We start from the raw sequence: 22,802 nt of genomic DNA, 5'->3' as shown, positions 1-22,802 counted from the left end.
TCATTCTAAAATATGAAATGCCCCCCCCAAGGCATGCTAACATGCCACCAAACACGATGGTTGGTTATTCAAACGTGATCCTAATAAAGTGTGCGGCATGTAGACTCCACTGCGAGAACGAAATTAAAAAATGTTTTATTACTAAAACTGACATTTCACACATCATTGCAAACTGGACTCTGGGAACTTAAAATAACTTTTTCAGAACATTCCACATCCTTTCCAAATCAGCTCCTGCAGTACAAATCAGACTTACCATCAAAATAACTTAGATCAAATGAGGGATCGGTCATTTAACAATGGGGAGGAAAGGGGCCATTGGCTGTGATTTTAAAACCAAAGCTCACGAGGGAATATCTTCCACCGCATGCGTAACATTCGGGTTGCAGCAAACAGGACATCTACATTTGAAGTACGGTCAAAAATCTCCCCCGCGACACACATGGTGTGGGCAAGGCCTTTAGCCAGCAGTGAATTGACAAAGGGCTGTAACGAGCACAATGGGGCAAAGTAGGAGGTGAACGGTTATTTTTGTAATACCACGTCATCCTAAGTTTCCACATAGACCAACGTGCGGCAAACACGAGGCCGTTTTCTCGCCACCCCCCCTCCGCCCGAGCGACTCATTTGAAAAGTGCCGCCACCTTGGCTGCAGCTGCGCGCAAAACAGTTCTGTGGATCCCTGCTGGGGTCAACTCGGCTTGAAAGGAAACACGCTGGGAGTGGTGGGTCACTTCACCGGTTTTTTCGTGTTCATCGTCAGTCTTTTAAGGTGTCTACTCCCTACACAATTGATGGCAATTCCCAAGCAGTGAAAAGTTATTTATGCAAATTATTTAATATATACTGCACAGCACGTCACTGCAGTGGAAAGGAATGTTAATATTTTGCGGCATTAACTGTTAAGTATGTATGAAATTACGTATGAATGTAGAACCTCCTTTGCACCGTACGTAGCCAACCAAAAGAATCTAAGGTGCGGACAGCAGTTAGGTGTTAAGTTTGCATATTGTCATGTTGCACACTTGAATTATAATGCAGTTGTGCAATGAGATGTAAATACAAGCTGTGTGGAATAGCCCATCACCATCAGCGGCAATCCGTAGCTTCTGCAGGATTTATTATGAATAGTCCTTACATGGGCGAGTAATGTATTGTTTATTAACAATTAAAAACCACACCCACCTACTTATATCCGACGACAAGAGTAAAAAAAAAAATCTACGTTATCGAAGCTACAACCCCAATGTACATTAACGGTTTAAAAATAAATTTTTAACAAAAAACACAATCGTGTTTCCAATGCATCACCAATAAACTGTAAATTACATTTTATTATTCTGATTGTTGGCGAGGTTAATAAGCAATTGTATCATATTACTAACATCTCTGTTAAACGCAAATTAAAGTCTTAAATGAATTTTCTCCGTCTCAGAAAAATCTCGTCCAAATACGTCGTCAATTTCTCGGAGGTGTTTTGAGGTCAGTTGGCACACGATGCCCAAAGTTTCGCCTCACGTGCTGGGACCTTCTCTCGCTTCCAGGACTGCAAAACGTCACGACACCGAGCAGAGCGACATGCGGTACGATCCGAAAACACTTCGTTAAGCAACGCAGCGAAAAACCGCCAAAATCTACAGTAGTTGCGAGGACTAAGTTGGCCGTGTACGGGAGATTCAAGGTCACCACCGCTGGCTGAAGGAAACACACGAGGTTGCGTCGAGGTCTTTGTGGGGTGGGAGGAGGGCGGTCACGTTGCAGGCACGGGTGAGATGGTGATGGGTGAGATGGTGATGTGTCAGGGAAGGGGGCGACAGGGAGGAAAGGGAGGAGGGGGAGACTTAGACGTTTTTGTCGATGCGCACGTCGATTTCACGCCCGTTGATGCGAATGCCGTTCAACATGTGGCAGGCCTTCTCAGCGACCTCGGGCGAATCGAACCGCACTGTGCCGCAGCCCTTCGACCGCCCGTTCTCCTTCTTGATGTCCGCAAACATCACCTGGCCTGCGGAGAAGCGGCAGGGGGAGGGGGGGAGAATTTCAAATACGCAAATTGCATTCGTGGGGACTAACGCCAACAGGAGCCATTCATTAACCCATCCCTCCGATACGTTTCCGGGTTGTGCTGCGTCTGGCATTATGTCTCCGACGTTTCGGAACACGTGGTACAACCAAAAAACAGAGCGGGGAGCAAGACAACACAATCAGAAAAATGTACGCATCTAGGGTTGTGTTACCGAGGGCTATCCAACAGAGATTTGAAGCTGTATTACAAGAGCTTCAGTGACATCACTACACTGACTTAACTAGATTGTTTTTGTTTTCTCATTTATGAAGCTGCAATTTCATATTGAGCAGTCCAGGACACATCGTTTCGCTCAGCGTCTATAGCAGAGTGCATTTGGTTACACGTTTCATTTAAAGCGCAGTACACTTTTACAAAGACGTTTTTGTCGCGTATGCGTTTTATTTATTTTGCAATGATGGCGAGTACACACACATTGTGTGCATAGTGCCTGAGAAACTTGGTTTCCATCTGTGTACCTGCATTCCGCAACAATACCCTCTGATCGATAATGCATGACCAATGGCCTCGCACTCGTAGTTATCAAAGGACAACACATGGTCAGTCAAGAACAAGGGCCTTGTGGCTTCCAGTCTGAGAGGCCATGTTCAGTCCTTTCGGTGGCATCGACATTTTACAGGCCAGTAAATGCACTGCTGGATGAAGGCCTCGCCACACCTTGACAGATCGGTAGTTACGCTCCACTATGCTGGGCAATGTGGGTTGGTGGAGGGCCACGACCAGTTTAGATGTCACTTTGCCACTGTTACATATGTATGTTGACTTCTTTTGCACCATAGGTAGCCAACAGTGCTAATCGGAGGTGCGGGGGACGGACAAACTAAACACAAAATGCAGGTTTAAACAAAAAAATGTTCAATCTAGATTTTAAAAAGTGCATAGATCCATATTCTTTGTATGCAGGTTGAGATGTGAGAAAGCAAGAGTCTTGAACAAGGATCTTACCACACTGGCTGAAGGTCTCCTTCAATTTTTGCCAACTCAAGTCAAAGGCCAGCTGTGGAGGAGAGATAAACACGGTTACTTTTCAAGTACAAACGATTAAAACAGTCACTTTACTCATCATATACATTAATATCTCGCACAAAGCATCAGGGTTAAGAATCCGTTTTTATGACATGACCGTTAAATGCATAATTACAATGAATTCATATCTCAGGGAATGGAGTCAGGGTCCTAAGTTTGAGTGCCAATCTTACATTTCGACACTGTTCAAGTGCCAATCTTACATTTCGACACTGTTCAATCGCTTAGACAGATATGTAGGTGTTTCTATCATTCACTTCTGTTGTTTTCGACGCCCCTAAATACAATTAGAAATACTGAAGGCACCGTTAAACCAGCACTGCTCGCTCGTTCTCAATAGCTGCCGCTACTGCGCAACGTACATTCCTGACGAAGATCTGGCACCCGCGGCGGTCCATGCGGTCGAGCGGCATGCCCCCAAGCCCGCTGGCGCCCATGTTGCCCACACCCCCTCCGTAGCCGTCCCTGTCGCGGGGCAGGCCGTAGATCCCGGCACCACCGCCAGCCCCGGAACCACGATCCATGTCCAGCACCGCGCCCAAGCCGTGGCCGTGGTGGCCCATGCCGGGGCCGCCGCCGCCACCACCGCCAACGTTGCCCATGCTACCCAGGCGATCCATGGAGCTGCCGATGCTGCCCAGGCCCATGCCGCCCATGCCTAGACCTGCGTTCGGTTGGGGAGTGGGAATAAGGTGGGATATGTGGCACGCAAGTTAATTATCTTGGGGAGTTTTCTTTCTGGCATCACACCGACACCATGTCCCACTTCCATGTTCACCAACCTTCCCCCTCGCTGTTCAAATACAAATTAGGTTGATTCACTCATTCTAACACTCCCCTGAAATTATTAGAAATTGTGAGGCAGAATGGTAAACAAAGGAGTACTCATTATATACACGCTGCATGCGCCTGATGATTGGTAAACACCTAATGGGACGCAAAGGCGATTTAAATTAGAAAGCTCGTGTATGTGCAGCTACATATTACAAATGACAAGATGACTCCGATTCAACTTAAGATCATTAAGATATTAATTTGACGGTGCTCTCTGGGGATCGCATGGAACAAATTGGACGATTACCAGACGTGTGTAGTGTGTAAAAACTTAGTTTGTATTTGGAATTGAGTCACGTGGCAAATATGCAAAGGACGCTTGCAACAATTTCAGCCCCTTGTGATTCCATGATTTGGCGTAACTCAAGGTCACCATTCGAGATTAAATAAAAACATTTGTGGAAAATCGTGACGTTTGATATCAGCAGGGGTCGCGTAAATATATTGAAGGTACATGAAACTAAAATTATGGATTTTTACAAGCGTCATTCAATGCACGTATTACGAGCGAAGGAACATTTCTATTGTGAATCGATGCATTGTGACACCCCTAATGGACAGGCGTAAAAAAGGCGAGTCGTGAGGAATTGCATTTGGAAACCCCTGCTTTGACAGCATAAAGTGGAGGAGTTTTGTCAAGGTCACGTAAGGAGAGGGAATCTTGGCAGACTTGCTCCAACAAGCCCACACAAGTTTGTGCGGGTTGTGCTCCGCAAATACACAATATAATTGATAACAGTAGGGATAAGCGCCCTTGTGTTTGTAGACGGCACCCATGATGAGTCGAGGCAAAGCCAAATTGTGCTTTGATGGTTGAAATTATGCCTTTGATTAAATACTGATAGCAAAATGTGGCTTCATTGAGTATTTCTACAGTTTATTGCCATATACAACATGGATATTTACAACCCACAAATCGATGCATATATTAAGCCTGAGAATCAATCCTATGGATGAATCCAGGTATCATTACACCACCAAAAATGAATAGGTTCATCGCGTATGACTAAAAGTACACAAATTACAGCCCATTGGTAATCCACTGCCAGATGATGGTTATGACCACATCGTATCAACCGCGGAGGTTATTTGACCATACTTCACTATGCCAGTTGGGGCAGGTTGGAAGGGAATGCCTTTCGTGGAAGCCAAGTGCACTCTAAAGCAGCACACGAGGGTTCTGCCCGGGGGAAATAAACACCGCACGTCACCGAGACTGGGCAACGCGTGGGGGGGGGGGTTGCGACATAGCGGGCTACACGTACCACCCATCCCCGCTCCCATTGGCACCATGTTGCCTCCCATGTGACCGATCCCCGAGGAGCCCGAACCCATGGCCCCGACTCCCATGCCGGCACCGCCCATGCCCACGGCGCCCATCCCGCCGCCTGGAGGAGGGACGCGCAAGACAGAGGGAATATTCAACGATCGCAACACGCAACCACCCATCCGGAGCTCTGGAGGGTGTAAATGTGATGGCATCCAACGGCACTGTACAGAAACGGTAAGTGCGGGTTATTTTATAGAGGCGGTCCAGTCATAGGCAGAGGAAAATAAAATAAAGAAAAGGTCTCGAGCCTGAAATCTGAAACGGAGGCAGAGGGATTCGCCAGCACGGACGGCTGGAGTAAGGGAGGACCACACACTGTGGAGGCAACAAAGGAGTATGAACCACCTCTGACAGAGTGACGGCCGACTGTGGTGCATCAACAGCTCTTGGTTGCTGGAACAGTGTCTGGATGGGAGCAGAGTGCAATGGGAGTGGAGGTGTAAAGAACGTGAATGGAGGGAAGAAGAGAGAGGGGGAGAGGTAGGTAGAGGCAGGGAGGTGCGAGTCCATGGAGGATCTTGACGATGGCGGGCACCATCCTGAAATTGATCTGGCATTAGGATTGGAAGCCAATGGAGGGGGGGGGGGATTAGAGCATGGGTGTCATGGTCTCATTTGCAGATGCGGGCGACAAATTTGGCCGCGGCATTTTTGAGATGAGAGATTTGGGGAGGCCATGAAGAAAGGGAGTCGGTCGAGTGAGGACATGACGACGGCATGGACGAGGATTTCGGCGGCAGCAGCAGCAGGGTTCATAAGGCAAGGGCAGCTACAGGAGTTGGGCAATCACCAACATCTTTGTCCAATTAGGGGGTAAGATGTGACATCGGCATTCGCCGGCAAGATAAATTTCAAGGCATGTAACAATGCGCCTCACCCCCCCCCCGCACGACTTGACGAATTGTCAATTTGATGTAAGAAATAAGAATACACTTGTCTCATTACAACTGTCTTGCTTGTGTTGTCTCCATGTTCCGTCTCATTTTATCAATAAGCTATTTATGCGCATAAATAGTAAATATTAGATTCTTACATACGCAAAGCACAAGCAGCACACTCGTGAATTAAACATTTGCTTTAAAATGCTGCCGCATTCATCACAATTAGACCGCAGAACACCACAATTAAATGTTAAGTCTTCAATCTAGATTTGAAGTTTTCGTGACTGCATAAATCCATACTCTTTGGTTCTTTTGGTAAAGTCACAATTGTTTATTGCTGTGGTTGTTTCCACCTGATGACTGGCACTTGTGTTGCGCCCAAAACGTCATGATTTATGTTGTACCTACGTGACTTTACCGAAAGAACCAAAGAGTATGTTAAGTCTTACGCAGCAGCTCGGTTAAGTGTAACATGTGTTGCCGTAACACCAGTGCCATCCTCACCCATGCCACCACTACTGCCATAGCCTCGGTTCATTCCGAGGTCCCTGTCAAAAACCATGTTGGACTTGTATGAATCTGGGAAAAAGTGCAGAACAAAAACATTAAAAAGGAATGGGGTTGAATACTGTATACCACCGCTGTCATTTATAGCCGACAACAATCGTTTCGGTTTACACAATTTCACATGGACGATTCCTGCAATTCAAAATGAATGGGAATCTCACATGGCGTTTGCCTTGAAAGATTAATGCAAAATATTGGGATTATCTTCGGACTTAAAAAACATAAGCATCAGCCATACATTTCAATGGCGATTCCACGAAACCAACTAGGCCAGCTAGAATCATGGTCGATTCCACCTGGACAATAGACACCCGATTTCAGCTAGTTGATACCAGCCAACCAACATTTGCAAGAATCGCAATTGAAATGTATTGACAAGGCATTGGCCATGTGTTTTCAATGTTGATTCCATGTGACTATAGCAGAGCCCCACAGATCTCAAGATGCCACAATTCTACAAATCCCATGAGGAACCGTTTTCCATCCAAGGAATGTAACTGATGATTCCAGGCTAGGAAACATGAGAATATCCCAAAGCGTAGCGGTCTCTAAAAACACTCGCGACCGATTGTTTTGGCTCACCTCCCATGCCGAGGCCCGTGCCAGTCGGCAGACTGCTAGGCATGTTGCTGCCCATGCCGCCCCGGTAGCCATCCATGCCACCCATTCCTGCGGGAGACAACAACGGGTTGTAGTCTACACACTCAGAAGGATTCTGTTTGCTGTCGAGGTCATGTACACATTAGAAATGAAAGTGCAGAAGATGTTTGAATATCACAGGTTTATCGCTCACGGTCTCAACCTATCGCGGGCAACTTCTATCAATTTAGCTATCGCTCGGGTTAGTTTTGGCATTTCGTGGGTATACTGTACCCGGAAGTAACATATCATTAGCGGGTAGCGTGGTGCGGGGCAGGCGAGGGACACGAGGCAGTCAGTGGCACCACCGTAACCTTTACAGTGCAAGCAGACAAACCCCCCCCCCCCCCCACCCCGTATAGCCTATTACCAGACTGTTGCGGGCAAGTGCTGTTAGCGAGCACCTATGAAGGCCGGCATGGCACACGAGGGGGTGGGTGGCAAACACCACGCCCGGCCGCCTATGTCTCACCAGTGGCGACATGTATACATCGCACCAGGTACTAATTTGAGGCCGAGACGACATAAGGGAGGTCCAGGACCGATTCAGATAATCGTCACTGGTGTTGGACGTGAGCGGGAATCGAGCTTGGGTTGCCAGGTTCATCGCGCAGCACGTTAACCATAGCACTACCGCTCCCACTCGTTGGCAAGTACAGTAATTATTCAGTATGGGTACTGCTATTTATTGTCGAGGAATGTTTTTTTCATAGATTGTTTACATTTTTATTTCAATTACTTAGTTTGGAGTTTATTTTGCACGCATTACAGTAATTATTTAAATTAATATATCCGCTATTTTATTATTTATTTTCATTATTTTTTCCCCCTACGTGACTTTGCCAAAAAAACCTAAGAGTATAAGTATTGAATGTCGTGGGTTTTTGGTTTCGCGGTACTTTCCAAGACGGTAACCCCCATGATATTCAAGGGTCTCTTATACTGAATGTAAAGTATTCACAAACTAGTTTTGCTGTGTTTTAATAACTTTCGAGCTACTACGTAAGTTTTGGTAAATCCTGTGTGTATCTCATGCTGCCACCCCCCCCCACCCAGATACCACCGACAATAAATGATTAATTTTCAAACAATCTTAAGCGTGTAACTGAAACCAAATAATCTATTTGAAGTGATGTTTACGCAAATAGTTTCAAAAAGTTAAGTGCTATTAGTTTTTTTGGAACAGTGATGTAAATATAGATACATGGCTGGTTATCGACTGATTAAAGAATGGCAGCCAAAGAAGGTCATATATGCCCAAGATAATAGATACTGTCAGAGATTGAATGACGAAATAGTGCACAGCAGTTAGAACGAAAGAACGTGAAAGACGTCTACTGCTTGGGGAGAACTTCCTCCAGCAGTGAATAGATTGTGCCGCCGCTGTTACTGATGATGGCGAAAGTGGTTTGTTGCATGGAATTCCGGTGGTTGCGAGTCGGCAAATGTGCGATGCCTCACCCCCAAGCTGGCCCAAGCCGCCTGCATTACCCATGCCACCCAGGCCGCCGCCATAGCCTCCTCCACCAGAGCCAGAGCCCCCACCAAGGCCGCCCATCCTGTCCATGGCTCCATACCCGGGGCTAGAGTCGAGGCCTCGAATAAAAAACCAGGCAAGCAAACGACGCATTACAAGAGTTGCAAAGTGACACCGAACACACGATGGACCAAAATTGAATTAACCGAGATGAACAACACGCATATGGTGGTTGTCCTCAACTCCGGTTCGGGTGAGCTGATCATCTCACCAAGCAAAAAAATCAATAGATGACCTCCCCTGGCAATTGTGTTGTGTCAGGCCCATCTGCCCACGCCACACTCCCTCATTCACTTACTCACTGAAATATAAATTCCATTTCCTGGCCACCATTATAAAGTCCAGCATATTTTGGATGTTCACAAATATATAGAATATTTATTTAGCGCTTTACAAAAATGGACACTTCATTGGCAGTCGATGACTAAATCAAACGGAATTCACTCGGTCTTCTCAGACCTCAGAAGCCAAGCGAAGTTGAGGCCTGAATAGTGCTTTAATCGGTGACCAGAATGCACAACGTTTTGTTATAAGCTACTGCAGGGCAACAGGGTGGGCAACAGGGTGGGCAACAGGGTAGGCAACAGGGTAGGCAGCAGATAGTGCAGCAAAATGCATTGTGCATCTACACTCCCACATCTATGCTCCCTTGCCTTCACCAACCCGTACTAACACCAGCCTGACAGAATGGTCAATTAACTTACATGACCCGAATGGCGCTGGGGGAGCTCCTCACCCAGCAGTGCATTTACAAAAGGGCTACACATTTACATATGACTGATTAACAGTTGACAATGTTGCTTCAGCCACTGAGACATAACATCAGTATGCGTGTGCACAGGTACGAGCGAGTGTGGTCCCTCACCTGCAGGCCCAGCACTTCCCATGGAGCCAATCCGAGTCGCGTCAATCGGTTGACCTCCAGGACCCAGGCCCATGCCAATTCCGCCAAGCCCATCTGCCAACACACACAGCATGTGCACACACGTGCGCTGATAAGACTTGAGATTGAAAACGGTCCAGAGTTCATCTACTGCAAGAAAACATCAGTTCAAATAAAAGGCCCATAGACCAAGGTCTGTTCGACATGTGAAACAGGCACTTGTCTGTGCAGTTTTATATCTTTATTGTTGTATTTGGAGGGAAAATGTGAGCAAGGCTTTCTGCATGAAGAACAAAGACTAATGATACGAATGACCACTGTAATGACACATCAGTCCAGCATACCAGCTCCAATGCTGCGAAATGTGTGGCATGCATGATACAAAAGAGCACCGCACAGATATAATTAAGAAAACACAACGGATAATACACACGCAATTTCCCAAGTGTTTGCGCACCTGGGTTTTTCCAATTAACACAGGTACATACGGGGAAGCTGTGCTTGCTTGTCAGCTGGGAGGAAATCGTCCTTGGGCAGCGAGCGGTCATCCTAACGGAGGAAAAAAATATATCGTGAGCCAGTGTGTCGCAGCTGGTCAAAGTACACGTGACAAAGCAGAAAATAATACAAGGACTGTATAATGCTATGTAATGCTTTCAAACGAGATTTTGTCCCTCTTAAAATATTTAATACTCAATAATATTGCCTTCTAAGCCACACGTGTTGATATCACACACGCCATGATGATGTTATGGGGAGGGGCGAGTGTCCACATGTCAACGTCATCTCTTATATGAAAAAGCTTGTCCCATAATCGCCGTTTTGAATCACGCATTAGCCTGCCCAGTTTTCTACAGGGAAAATGCCAAAGATGGACAAAACATAAAAAAAAAATGCAATCAAGTCGAATCATCTTTTCAAGATGTATCGTTGTATTCTAGATTTGAGGCTTTCGTGACTGCAAGGATTCATACTCTTAGGTTTTTTCAGTAAAGTCACATAGAAAAAAAAAATAGAAATAAAATAATAAATCACGACGTTTCGGAGGCAACACAAGCTTCTGTCTTCAGGTGGAACCGTCACAGCACAATTGCTGTATCAAGTAATACAGCACTTGAAACGTCGTTATTTATTATTTTATTTCTATTATATTTTTATTAGTTATTTTTATTATTTATTTTTTACCTACGTGACTTTACCAAAAAAACCTAAGAGTATGTATCGTTGTAGATGTAGAGCTAAAGAATTAATGTTTTCAAAACTTAGTTGAAAAGTGTTCATAAAAATGTAATAAAACTTACCATCTTAACGTGCATCTGCCGCTCAAAAAGCAATTGACCGTTGAACATGGCTGGTAAAGAAGGTTAAGGAAATCGCACGGAGCAGCGCTAAGAATATCCAACACAGCCTCATCTCGCCATCAGTCTTCATATCACCTGCAAAACTCATGATAGTCGCTTGCAGTTCAACACGACCGATTAGCACTCGCAACCTAAACGTCACACGAATAACAATTATATTTAAAGGATCGATTAATTTTAAAACTTGATTTTGTTACACCTCATTTGTTCTGACCGTTGACCTCAAGGAATTAAGTCCAACACACACACGTAAACATTTGAGGATTAATAAACCCCACGCAATACCAATACCCGCCATTCAACACTAAGTGAGGGCGAAGTCACCACGGTGCCTGTGCCAGGCTAGGTGCGCTTTGAGGCCACGTGAAGTGTCTTAAGGCTCACTAACAGGAGGTCTCGGGATAGTTCCAGGAGCCACGGGTTGGCTGACTGAAATGACTGGTAGATGCACCCCGACTGTTAACTTGCTGCATTTTAGCCGCGCGGCGCTCCGCTCATAGAGAGCGCTCCTCTGCCCTCCGATGTTGCTGGAAGGCCTCCAACTGCCCAGTAGCATCCTTCACAAGCCTCCTCCATAGAGGCCGATCTTGACAGCCACCACCACTACTACCCACAATGGAGCATGAAGCCCTGTTCCCTGCCCCGTGCCCATGCTGACGCTGCGAGAGGATACAGATGGCCTGCAGCGCCTCCACGGGCTGCTCGTAGATAATGACACCCATGCCGCGGCTGCGGCCTTCTTTGTCCTCCTTGATCTCGGCGCGCTTCACCACCCCCGCCATGCCAAACACCTCCTTGATCTTCTTCCAGCCCACCTTGTAGTCCAACTGCAGAAGGGAGGGGTCGGTACATGCATTGGTCACAAGTCTAGACGCGGTGCGCACAAACATATTTGGCGCAGCGTTGGCAATAACTCCAAGAAGGACCTACGTCAAGGGGTCTAGAGACACGGTGAAGCTTCTCTGGCTCGGCATAGAATCAAAATATTTACTGGAGATATCCGATGAGCTATAAAGCTCTGGGGCACCGGGTTATTTTTCCACTGCAAAAAAACTTAGCCGTGACATAAAATAACGGCGATATTCGGCCAAATTTAATAGGTGAAGTGAATATTTGGTGTGCCTCAAATGGTACCTTTTTCTGATTTGGAGCTCATGCCACCCATTACAACATAGGATCTATTTCTGTGAATAACAGTTTCTCAGGACAGCTGGGCAAGTTTAAACCTGTGATTTGTCTACAGGATTTGGGCAAGACACGAGTGAAATAGCCAGAAACTGTTTCCAGAGAGCTCAGAAACATTAAATGAATTGATACATGCCTAATAAACAGGCACGAGACGGCGCACATGCGGTTCGTTGGGTTCATGGTAGCCGGGTCGGGGGCATCTCCCGCAACTTACGTTTGTCACGAAGACCGTGGTGCCGAGGCGGCCCGACTGCAAGGCGTTGAGGAGCTCGGGCGGGATGTTGGGGTTGTTGCGCATGCTTATGGGGATGTTGACGGGGCCCCCGCTGCCCGAGGACGGCAGCTCCGTACCCATCCCGGCGCCGGGCCCACCGCCGCCCATGCCGGAATGGCCCCCCAGCGGTCCGCCCATGCCGGAGATGCTGCCCATGCCGCCCATGCCGCCGGGGCCATCCATGCCGCCCCTCATGCCACCGCCGGGCCCCGACATGGGCATGGGGCCTCCCATGATGCCAGGTCCGCCCATCCCACTCATTCCACCCATCCCGCCCATCCCGCCCATCCCTCCGGGGCCTCCGATCCCTCCCATGCCCCCGGGGCCTCCCCCCATGCCCCCGGGGCCTCCCCCCATGCCCCCGGGGCCTCCCCCCATGCCCCCGGGGCCTCCCCCCATGCCCCCGGGGCCTCCCCCCATGCCCCCGGGGCCTCCCCCCATGCCCCCGGGGCCTCCTCCCATGCCCCCGGGACCTCCCCCCATGCCGCCGGGGCCTCGGCCCATGGGTGGACCCATCATCATCATGTCGTCATGCCTGGGGCCCATGTTCCCGGCGGGGCCCATGCCGCCACCCATCTTCTGAAAGGCCCTGCGAGCCAGCTCCCCGTTGGGGTCCTGTAGAGACGCGCACATTCCGATTGACAAGGAGGCACACAAACAACTGTTTAACAGAGGGAGGTGGGGCCTTAAAAATGCATATATTGTTGTATAATCCTTCACACCAGGGCCCGATTGTCTTAAATTGAATTATAAAAAACCCCATGTAAAATAACACAAGGTTTAAAAAAATGAGTGCTCTACATTTGGATGTTGGGCAAGAATTGATTTTGCACGCGGGAAAAAACTGTTGTAGTGACACCCAGATTTACACCCTCCTGATTCACATACTTGCGCTATAACCTACTCAACTTATTTATGCCCAATCCTATTTTAAGTACCGTGCACCTCGCCATAACGTACTCCAGATTTACGAACTTAGCCATTGAGCCCCAATGTTTTACGTTCCACGGCAAACATTCAGGTGCCAGATGCCCCGAGGCGCCCCCAAAAGTTTCCCCGACTGGCTATAGTCTCCTTCATGTGCACTCCATTAATATTTTTCCCCCATATATCGTATTTATGGAGACTATTTTTACACGTGCAAAATTTTTTTTTACAATAAATGAATAATACATAGTATAATAAACAAGGTAATATATCTTAATAAATCAATAATATACACTTACTTTTCATACCGATGGTTGTACAGTAGGGATGCACAATGGGTTACCAAGCATCCTGTTTAGGTACGTTACAATCCACCCAACATCCTTCGATTTAAGTACTTTCGATTTACGTTCTGTTTTTCAGGAACGCATCCTAGACGTAAACAGGGGTTAATGCCTGTACATGAAGTCTGCATACAAGAGTTCAAGAACTCACTCGCTGTACTGCCACCTCTTAAGCCACAGTGTGACCCAGTGAGGGTTTTGGAGTTTCACAAATCTACGACACGCTGACCAACCCCCCCTGCCTCCAAACCCCTGGAATAGGGAGTGCATCACCGTGCCCATTACGAACTCCACAGACCAGGCCCTCCAACCCAAACGGAACACCAACCTCTTTGACATTGAGCGTGCGGCCATCAAGCAGGTGCTTGTTCATGATCTCAACAGCCTTCTTCACGTGGTCGACGTCCTTGAACTCCACGATGCTGCAAAACGCCACAGCAACGTCAATGTACAGGACAGAGCCCCGTGGCTCCATGGTGCGCGGACGGTCGAGGCACTTTGTGCTCACGTGCGCAAACGCCGGTTCAGTAGCAAAATACCAATGTTGAGGTCTGCTAGCCATAATAGAGCTGCAGGACAGTAGTTTTGCCATTCCTCCATTGCCAGTGCACAGACTAGTGGTTTACCATGTCATGCATAGTTTGTAAATAGGCTGTAAACTGCATCCGTAACTTTTTCTTTATAAATTGGTCAGACAATGGTATGTCGACAAAATGGCGAGATGAATGATCTGTAACATTATTACATTTGCACTCTCTCCACACCCAGACAATCTTAAGATTAAACTAGTGTGAAAATAACCAATGCAGTCTAATAGTCCTAGCATAATTCAAAAATGTCCCTTCATAACCTCATGTTGTTGCCTGCTCAGAAAAAGGTCCCGCCTTCATACTGTAAGCCAAATGTATATTTTTTTAAATCACGACCTAGTACTAATAATGAAGGTGGTGAGTATTTGTGTTCATCTGTGTACATCAGTGCCAAGAGTCAATTAGTTTTTTTGTTACGTGTGCTTCTCACCACCTTGGTTTTAGAGTCCTGTGGCCCAGTCCACAAAGAAACATACCGATTCCCTACCACGCGGTGTTACATTACAATCAACCATCCTTACCGCGCTCATCACGCAGCACCTGGTTCACAATCCTTGCAACACCAACGTTCAATATACAGGTACAGACTGACCAGTGCATGAGATGTGATATATGCAAGCTATATTATACACAAATGTTGTTTATAAATTCGAGCTATATGGGTTGACAGGAGATTCAAGGTTTGCTTTGTGGTGTAGGTGTCTTAGGGGGCTAAGACTCTTTCAAGGTGCCCGTGGTAATACCACTGATATCCCGTGTTCAAATCTGGCCAGCCACATATAATTAAACCGTGTTCAGGAAAAACAAGCTGATGGTCTAATCCTGGTCAGCAATGATTGGCTCCAAGAAACACAATATTAAAATGTGATTTTCACATTATTTTTTATTAGCCTGTGACAAACATCATTCAAGCAGAGTACGTAGTAAAGTGTAGCACCCCTGTGTAGATAAGAGGAAAATCATGCGAAATCGAATCTTTTCTTATGGCATAGACAAGAACTGGAATATCATTACATGGCGGGGGGAGATATTTAAAATGTGTGCGGTGCGTAGAAAACTCACCCGCATCCCTGTGGCAGGTAAATAAATGGGAAAACGAGTGGGGGGGACAGGAAGGAGGGGGGGGGCACAAACGAGAAAATTAAGACTTGCGGCACAGGCGAGAATCACGTGCAATCACCCACCCACGGACTGCTGCAGACAACGAAAACTAAAACACAACGAAAATTACACGTGCACAATGACCTCTTTCAAGGGCAAATTCATTTTAAACTTTTGTATTTGCTTTTAGGAAATTGTACAGCTTTTCTTAGGAGTTAAATGCAATCAGAAAGCAACTTTATAAGAATAGAAATTATTAAACAATTTCATAATCAAATCAGGAAGACAATGTATGAATTACAAATCTGTGCTTTGATTAAAAAATATAAATAGTACAGTTGAACCTGCTTAGACACTTGGAGCAAGGATGAGCAACCCATTAAGGGCTATTTTTATATTTAAACAGGTGTTTAAATTGCACATTAAATGTATACAGCTCATTACTTACGTTGCTTACGATGTCATCAGGCCTACATTCAACATTGAGGTAAGGCAGTTCACGAAACAGGAAAACCCACCTTTCTTGGTCATCCATTCACAGCTATGCGCTACGAAATGACTGCGCAAGTTGCCTATCTGTGCTGTAGAGATGAGGCTTATTTATGTGCAATGCAGGACAGTAATAAGCCACAGGCATCTTCGAAAATGCATTGACAATAGTCAAGAGCAGACCAAGGCCACCCGATACCATAGATAGCAAAGATCTTACTCCATCACGAGAGAGAGAGATGATAGCAAGAGCTCCATAAAGCTGGTTCCACTGTACAGGAGTAATTCAAAAGAACGCATGAATTCCAATTTGCTCTCAAGAGATCTGCTTCACCAACATGGAGTTCACCAGACAGTACTCAATCACAAGCAGATCACAGCTGCCAATTGCACCCAACCCCCCTCAACTCAAGAAATCCTGTGACCATCAGCAGTTTCTAGTAAGGGGGGGGGTGTATTCTTCCAAGCCTCAATTCATGGCTTTACCCCCTACCTGCAGTACGCCGTTGTGCCACTTCCACGAAAAGCACCTTGTTTTCGACGTGCCACCAACGCTAGTCCATTCCAAATGTCGACAGCGCGCGTGAAACAGAAGCGTGCAAGCCGAGTGTAGCGTTGACTTAAAAAATTAAGAACTTATTTCTCTAAATATCTTGAACCCGCTGTTGTTGACCAACTGAATGTTCTTCTCAGATGACTGGTCAGACAAGAGGACCAACTTCAGGATGAGAGAGTCACAATGTAACGAGGAAACATTAACTCATTTCCCGCTGAGCAATACACTTTGTGGAAGGAAACTCACAATTTTGAGCGGAGATTTCTCTGCACTTACACAAAATGGCCCGTGAGTTACGGGAACACAATTCCCACTCGGTGCAATGAAGAGTAGTGAACCGACGCAACAAGGTGTAGAGGGGATAATAAAGTATATAAGAAGCTGCGATGGTTTCTGGATTACCCAGAGCAGCCACCACCACTTACCCTGGACTTTCCTTCTGCATCCAAAAACAGCTCCACGTATGTAACCTCACCCACTACAAACCAGATCCATCGGAGGAAAAGAGCCAGAGAGTAGCACACACGGACACATCAGCACCAAGCCACAGCCATCTGCAGGCTTGGCTCAAGCTCGAGTAAAAAGTGGGCAGATAATGAATCACCTGGGGATGAGACAACTGTTCAGCCAAACGAGAAACAACCTCCGTAGCCCAGGGCCTGCCACTCAAGCGGAAAAACCAACTGAAGGCACGGGCGCTCATCGCTGCTGATGTGAAGTCACAGCATTGGCCATTTCTTTTAAACCCAGTTCTGTTCAGGTTAGTTTCACAAACAGCGAATCTACAATACAAATTCTGAGCCCCAAGATCAACAAGAACTTTCAGGCGGTCACCAAGACCACAGAGGCCGTTTTACCCACCATCCCCATCATTTTTGAGATTCTTATACCTCAAAGAGAATCTCAAAGCAACCTTTGCAAATAGAGAAGTACAATGGTGATGCCGCTGGTCCAATTAAGTGAAAAAGTTCACACAGGGATAACCCGACATAACAAAATATGGAAATCCTTGCTAACGTTCCATTACGAGCGAGTGGGAAGAAGGGATTATCAGTAGCCATCACATTGATTATAAACTGTCACAAGTGCCACTTTGGGAAGCAGAATGCCTGCGACACTCGACCACAACAACTGCAGTCCACCTGTAGGCAAAAAAAAAGGCAATCATCCGTTACTTCTCGGAATGACAGCGTGCAAAAGGCAACCTTCCACCCCTCGGGGCCACCAGGCCCACCCACCCCACACACCTCACCACCACAATATCACTGCCAACAAACACCAAGAGGTCTTATTCGCAGCTCAGCAACAGAGCTGCTTACACCAACGTCAAACAAGACTTCCTCAACCACTGCCAAATCCAAACCCTGCTGCAGCTCAATAGAACAGCACAACTGGTGGCTAATGTCTTTTTAAAACCCCTGCAGCATTAAACGTGGCACAAAAACCACAGCACGTCAACGCCCTCAAAAGGCACTGCGTCCACCACTTTGGGGGGAAGAGCGCTCAGAAATGGCCACTCCTGGAGTCTCTTTCCTGCCGAAGTCTAAGGGATGTCAGTGCGTCGTCTGTCGCGTCATTCCAGTCAGGGGCCATCGGGGGGATTGTGCAGTAGTAGCATCATCTGTCCCGCCGCACCTCTCTCGCGCATCAGATCCTTGATCGACTGCCACTTCATCTCGTAGGGGATGTTGCTGATGTAGATGCGGTTCCCCGTGCTCCTGCGGTCCATGGTGCGCCCTCCACGGGGCCCACGGCCAAATGGCTCAAAGCGGTTCATGCGGTTGTACGGTTCGAAGCGGCCACCGCGACGCCCGCCGCGATCCTTTTTCATGTCCTTCTGCACATCCTTCGACTTCTGGCTGCTGACGAGAACAAAGGCAGTGGCGCACAAACGCAATGGTAATCAATAGAGAAGGAAATATCCCAAAAAAGAATACCACTTGACTATTAAATGCATGGATGTGTCAGAGATCCGGTGACATGTGCATGACAATGAAAATAAATCGTCTTCTCATTAACAAAACCTAAATCAAGATACATGATCTAGGAAACTAATTACAAAGGAAATTGTTTTTTGGATTTGATTTCCTCTATTACAAACGAGTAAAGGCAAACATTCATCTCCTGTTAACGGTATTGAACCAGTGGTGTAAATTCTACATTCCTATGGTGAGGCACTTAACCACCCTATACTTCTCAAAACATTTTATTTCATTCATTGACTTTGTAAGGATGAATGGTGGAGTAAATATTAAACAGAAATTTAAATGCACAACCTACCTATTGCGAGCCACGCACACTTAGCAACTACTATAAATTTGGCCAATTTTAATCAACATAAAAATGCAAATTTTCAAAAACATTTCCATAAAAATATAACAGTTTCAAGGAATAGCCCTTCTTCATAGAGCATGAGAAGGGTCATTGCCCAAAACATAATCAAAAATATCTTTTACATTTTAGGAGAATGGCCTTGAGGAATGTGTTGAGTTTTTCTATTGCTATTGTGTTTGTGCACCACTGCAAATGCAGCATCATCAAAAAAAATGCTCTTCATAATATTACATCAATTCATTTGCAGTTAAGGTAGAATGTAAAAGTAAAAGCATTTGGGCGACAGACTCTTCGCCATCTCGAGTTCAGATGGACATTGCAAACACCTTTGGTTTTTTTCAGTAAAGTCAGGTAGGTAAAAAATAAAAAAAATGAAAACTAAATTAAATCGTAACAGTTCCACCTGAAGACGGAAGCTTGTGTTGCCTCCGAAACGTCGTAATTTAATTTAGTTGTTTTCATTTATTTTATTTTTTACTCATTCTGCTTGGTGTGCCTTGCTTATGAATAAAACTATATTCGGCGAGTCATGAAATCCATTTAATTTATTACAGCAAAAGCTCTGCTTGTTATCCGGCACTTTACCGCCTGGAATGCTGCATTATTAACCGTCACAGACGGCTCAACAAATCTTCCTTAACGTATCCAGAAAACTGCGACAGCCATCCGGCTCATCACATATCTTTCGCTTACGGCAGCTTCAGGACGCTATCAAGTGGTGGCGCTAGCGGCAGTCTGTACACACAGTACTGTACTAATGTGTATTGTACTCTTGTTAAACGGCCACACTGCTTCTCTACGAACTTCAAATACTCGACAACCGACTAGTGAGTACCGCTGCAGCCGTTTATTTCTCTTATACCGTAGTTAAAATGCAGGTTCGGTTTCTTTCGTGAAATGTTTAATGTACTTGGAAAATTTGGTGAACCGGCATATTTGATTAATCGGCACCCTCCATTCCCCATGGATGCCTATTAATAGTAATCACTGGAGCTACGCCACTTTTACATAATCTAGATGGAAAACTAACTTCCTGAGAGCTGCTTTTTGTGTGTAGTTTGTCGTCCTTCCCCCACACCACGGATTAGGGCGGTCGCTACATACGGGTCAAAAGCTCAACACGCGTAACATAAATTTTGCTGTATGATTTTTGTTTATCGAGGAAAGCATTACAGTCTCACGAGTTTTTTTAGGAGGGTCCTACCAAGGTTTTGCATGCGGGGGCAATGCTTGTTATGCATAATCCTTATTGAGTACTTTGTGGGTAACTTATCAAATATGTATCTTAACGGCAGAAGACAATGTGATATTTAACATCTGCTGCGATGAAGGCGGTATTTCATGGTAAATACACCGGCTGTAATAACCAGTGCGGCCGCTAGATTTGAACCATTAAATCACTGCAACAAGACGTGAATGCGGCGTGCAGATCTCGACAAGGAGCATGACCCATCACGCAAACTCCGGTCATCCTCGCAGCGGCTTTTGGCTAACCAAGGAACAAAGACCGCCACCGCATCGTGCGCTTTCCAAAGTGCGCTTTTGTGGCCCTCTGGAAACGCTCTTTCTTCCGATATTTGGAAGCCACTGGCGCTGTGCACTTTTGAATTGAAAACTAATTTCTTTAGAACTGATTTTGTTGTTTAGATTCCCGTTCTTCCCCCGCAACTTAGATACGCACGGTTGGCTACGTACGGAGTTTCAACATACTGCACACATACCATGCCGTTGCCCACATTTAGAAGCAAGAATCGCTCTGGAAGGCCCTATTGTAGTTTCAAATAGACGCTCCGCTTTCCACAACTCAATAATTGCTGAGATGACCGAGGATAAATGAGGTTTAATTTTGAGAAGCCTTTTCCCAATACGACTGTAAACCTCACAACCAATAGCCCACGACTTACAAGTACATAACCATTTTACCAATTTAATTAGACAAGGCCTCCGCAACACGTTGCTCGTCGTATGGCGAATGAATGGGGCAGCAAATAGGTGCGCGTACATAGAAGTACAATACAACAAAGAATCCAGCTGCACCGTCCTCTAATGCACACAACTTCGACCCAAGCAGCAGTCGATAGCACTGCATTGTGAAGGGTCGCCCGTCCAAGCTCAATAAAGAGTATTAAAAGTAGATGAGTAGGCCAATCGGGATGTATATTTTACTGAATATAAGACACTACACTTTCACTTTCGGCCCCAATGAGTTCTGGGAAGGTTTAATTGGCGGTATCCCGATTAAAACAAAACTCTGGCCGTGGCCAATCACGTTACATTAAACATTCACTTAAAACGTGATCGTGGCCACACCGCGCAAGTTACCAATTGCGTTTTCTCTCTATTCCTGCGTATGGCAATGCCATGGGAGACAATGCTTATATCGAGATGTGCTCGCCACGGAAGTGCTTCAGGAGAGAAGACCTCGTGCAGACAGGCTCATTCAGCGGGGACATGCGCTTCGTAAGTGGACATTGGGTGCGAGATTGTTGCCTTCTCGTGTTGGCCCACCTGTTAATTCGCGTCGTCTTAAACAAAACTAATACCACAACATTTTCTTGGTTCGTTCGGTAAAGTCACGTAGAAGGGAAATAATAACATAAATATATAAAACAATCTTTATATTATTTTATCATTTCCCTTCTACGTGACTTTACCGAAAGAATCAAGAATACGAATGCCTGCAGTCACGAAAGCTTTAAATAAAAATTTAATACCACAACCTTGGCGAAACGACGCCGTTAACTCGCAACCAGATATAACCAACGATAAGCAATTGTTGGCAATATCCGCGCACGCGAGCTCCGGCTGCGAGGTAATTCTTCTGCGAACAAGAAGAAGAAGAGGAGGAGGAAGAGGATGAAGAACCACCACGGGCGTGGGTTTCGTGGCGATAACCGAACAAGAGCGACGCATTTGGCGGCAACCGCGCGGCGCCACGAGGGGGGTCCCCACGCGGGCGCGGGGCCCATCGCGGCGCCACACGACGCGAGGCCTCATTGACACCAGAGTAGGTGGAAGAGTAGGTGGAAGAGGAGGTGGAAGAGGGGGGGGACCATTCGACGTGGCCACGGCGCGTTGCTCACCCGCCGTTCTCCTTCACGTCCCGCGCTTTCGTCTCGTCCTTGGGGCCCGCAGCGGTGGCGGAGGCGGCGGTGGCGGCAGCGCCGGACGTCGTGTCCGCATTGTCCGGCCCCTCCTTCTTCAGCGAGGTGTCCACGTCCGACATTCTGGCGACGTTTAAAGCGGAGCTAAGAGAGAGACGACGACGAGGAGGAGGTGGTGGAGGAGAAGGACCACGAGGATGAGGAGGAGGAGGAAGTTGTTGCGTGAGGGCCGCAAAGCACAAGGGAAAGATGGCGCCGCCGTCTCCCGCCCAGAAGGAAGTGAGCGCGCGCTCGTGACGTCACTTCCGGCGGGGTGTTGGTGGCCATCTTGGTAAAGGAGGGGGGGTCATTGAACTCGCCGCCATCTTCCGACAGCCGAATTTCGTTGAGGTTTTGTTACGTAAACAACACATAGGCGATCTAACAACAACAACAACAACCCTATATTATGAAACAAAACATGCCAATTAGTTACATATTACACCACGACGGTGTGCTGGAGAGCAAATGCACAACATTTACAATCTGAGTCCGGCATCATCAGGCGGACAGAAAGATTTGTGGTAGAAATCCTCCTGATTCGTTCCTGAGACGGAGGGGTCGAGATGTGATGGCGTCACTCGTGAGCCCTCCACGTGCGAAGGAGGGGGGTGGGATTAATCTATCTACATCATCATATATATCAAAGGCAAAGTTGTGATTGTGTGTCTGTTCAAAATGTTTTGCGTACTTCCTGACATACAACAAACTT

At 46.5% G+C, this 22,802-nt stretch overlaps 1 protein-coding gene across 1 annotated transcript; it reads right to left on the bottom strand.

Annotated features, from left to right (window-relative positions):
* Window positions 1-119: 119 nt before the first annotated feature.
* On the bottom strand, window positions 120-22,314 carry LOC133354160 (myelin expression factor 2-like). The gene is made up of 17 exons (XM_061570783.1): window positions 22,031-22,314; window positions 18,249-18,472; window positions 17,039-17,091; window positions 15,530-15,537; window positions 14,206-14,299; window positions 12,547-13,221; window positions 11,818-11,971; window positions 11,085-11,134; window positions 10,272-10,332; window positions 9,766-9,858; window positions 8,825-8,959; window positions 7,307-7,393; window positions 6,662-6,736; window positions 5,212-5,334; window positions 3,475-3,776; window positions 3,032-3,083; window positions 120-2,005 (listed from the first exon to the last, which is right to left on the bottom strand). The coding sequence occupies exons 1-17, from the start codon at window positions 22,171-22,173 to the stop codon at window positions 1,842-1,844; spliced, it is 2,493 nt and encodes an 830-aa protein (XP_061426767.1). The 5' UTR covers window positions 22,174-22,314; the 3' UTR covers window positions 120-1,841.
* Window positions 22,315-22,802: the final 488 nt, after the last annotated feature.

The sequence above is a fragment of the Lethenteron reissneri genome, chromosome 46, assembly GCF_015708825.2.
Source record: "Lethenteron reissneri isolate LAM-NWPU_2019-01 chromosome 46, ASM1570882v1, whole genome shotgun sequence".
Classification (NCBI taxonomy): Eukaryota; Metazoa; Chordata; class Hyperoartia; order Petromyzontiformes; family Petromyzontidae; genus Lethenteron; species Lethenteron reissneri.
The sequence above is the reverse complement of the archived record's forward strand: the minus strand, read 5'-3'. Positions and strand labels throughout refer to the sequence as shown.

Excerpts from the sequence above, each read along its gene's own strand:
- LOC133354160 (XM_061570783.1), bottom strand. The coding sequence starts at position 22,173 with ATGTCGGACGTGGACACCTCGCTGAAGAAGGAGGGGCCGGACAATGCG. Across the intron at positions 11,972-12,546 it reads CCACGGTCTTCGTGACAAAC|TTGGACTACAAGGTGGGCTG; the intron begins GTAAGTTGCGGG and ends TCCCTTCTGCAG. Across the intron at positions 2,006-3,031 it reads GGAGACCTTCAGCCAGTGTG|GCCAGGTGATGTTTGCGGAC; the intron begins GTAAGATCCTTG and ends GCTTCTCCGCAG.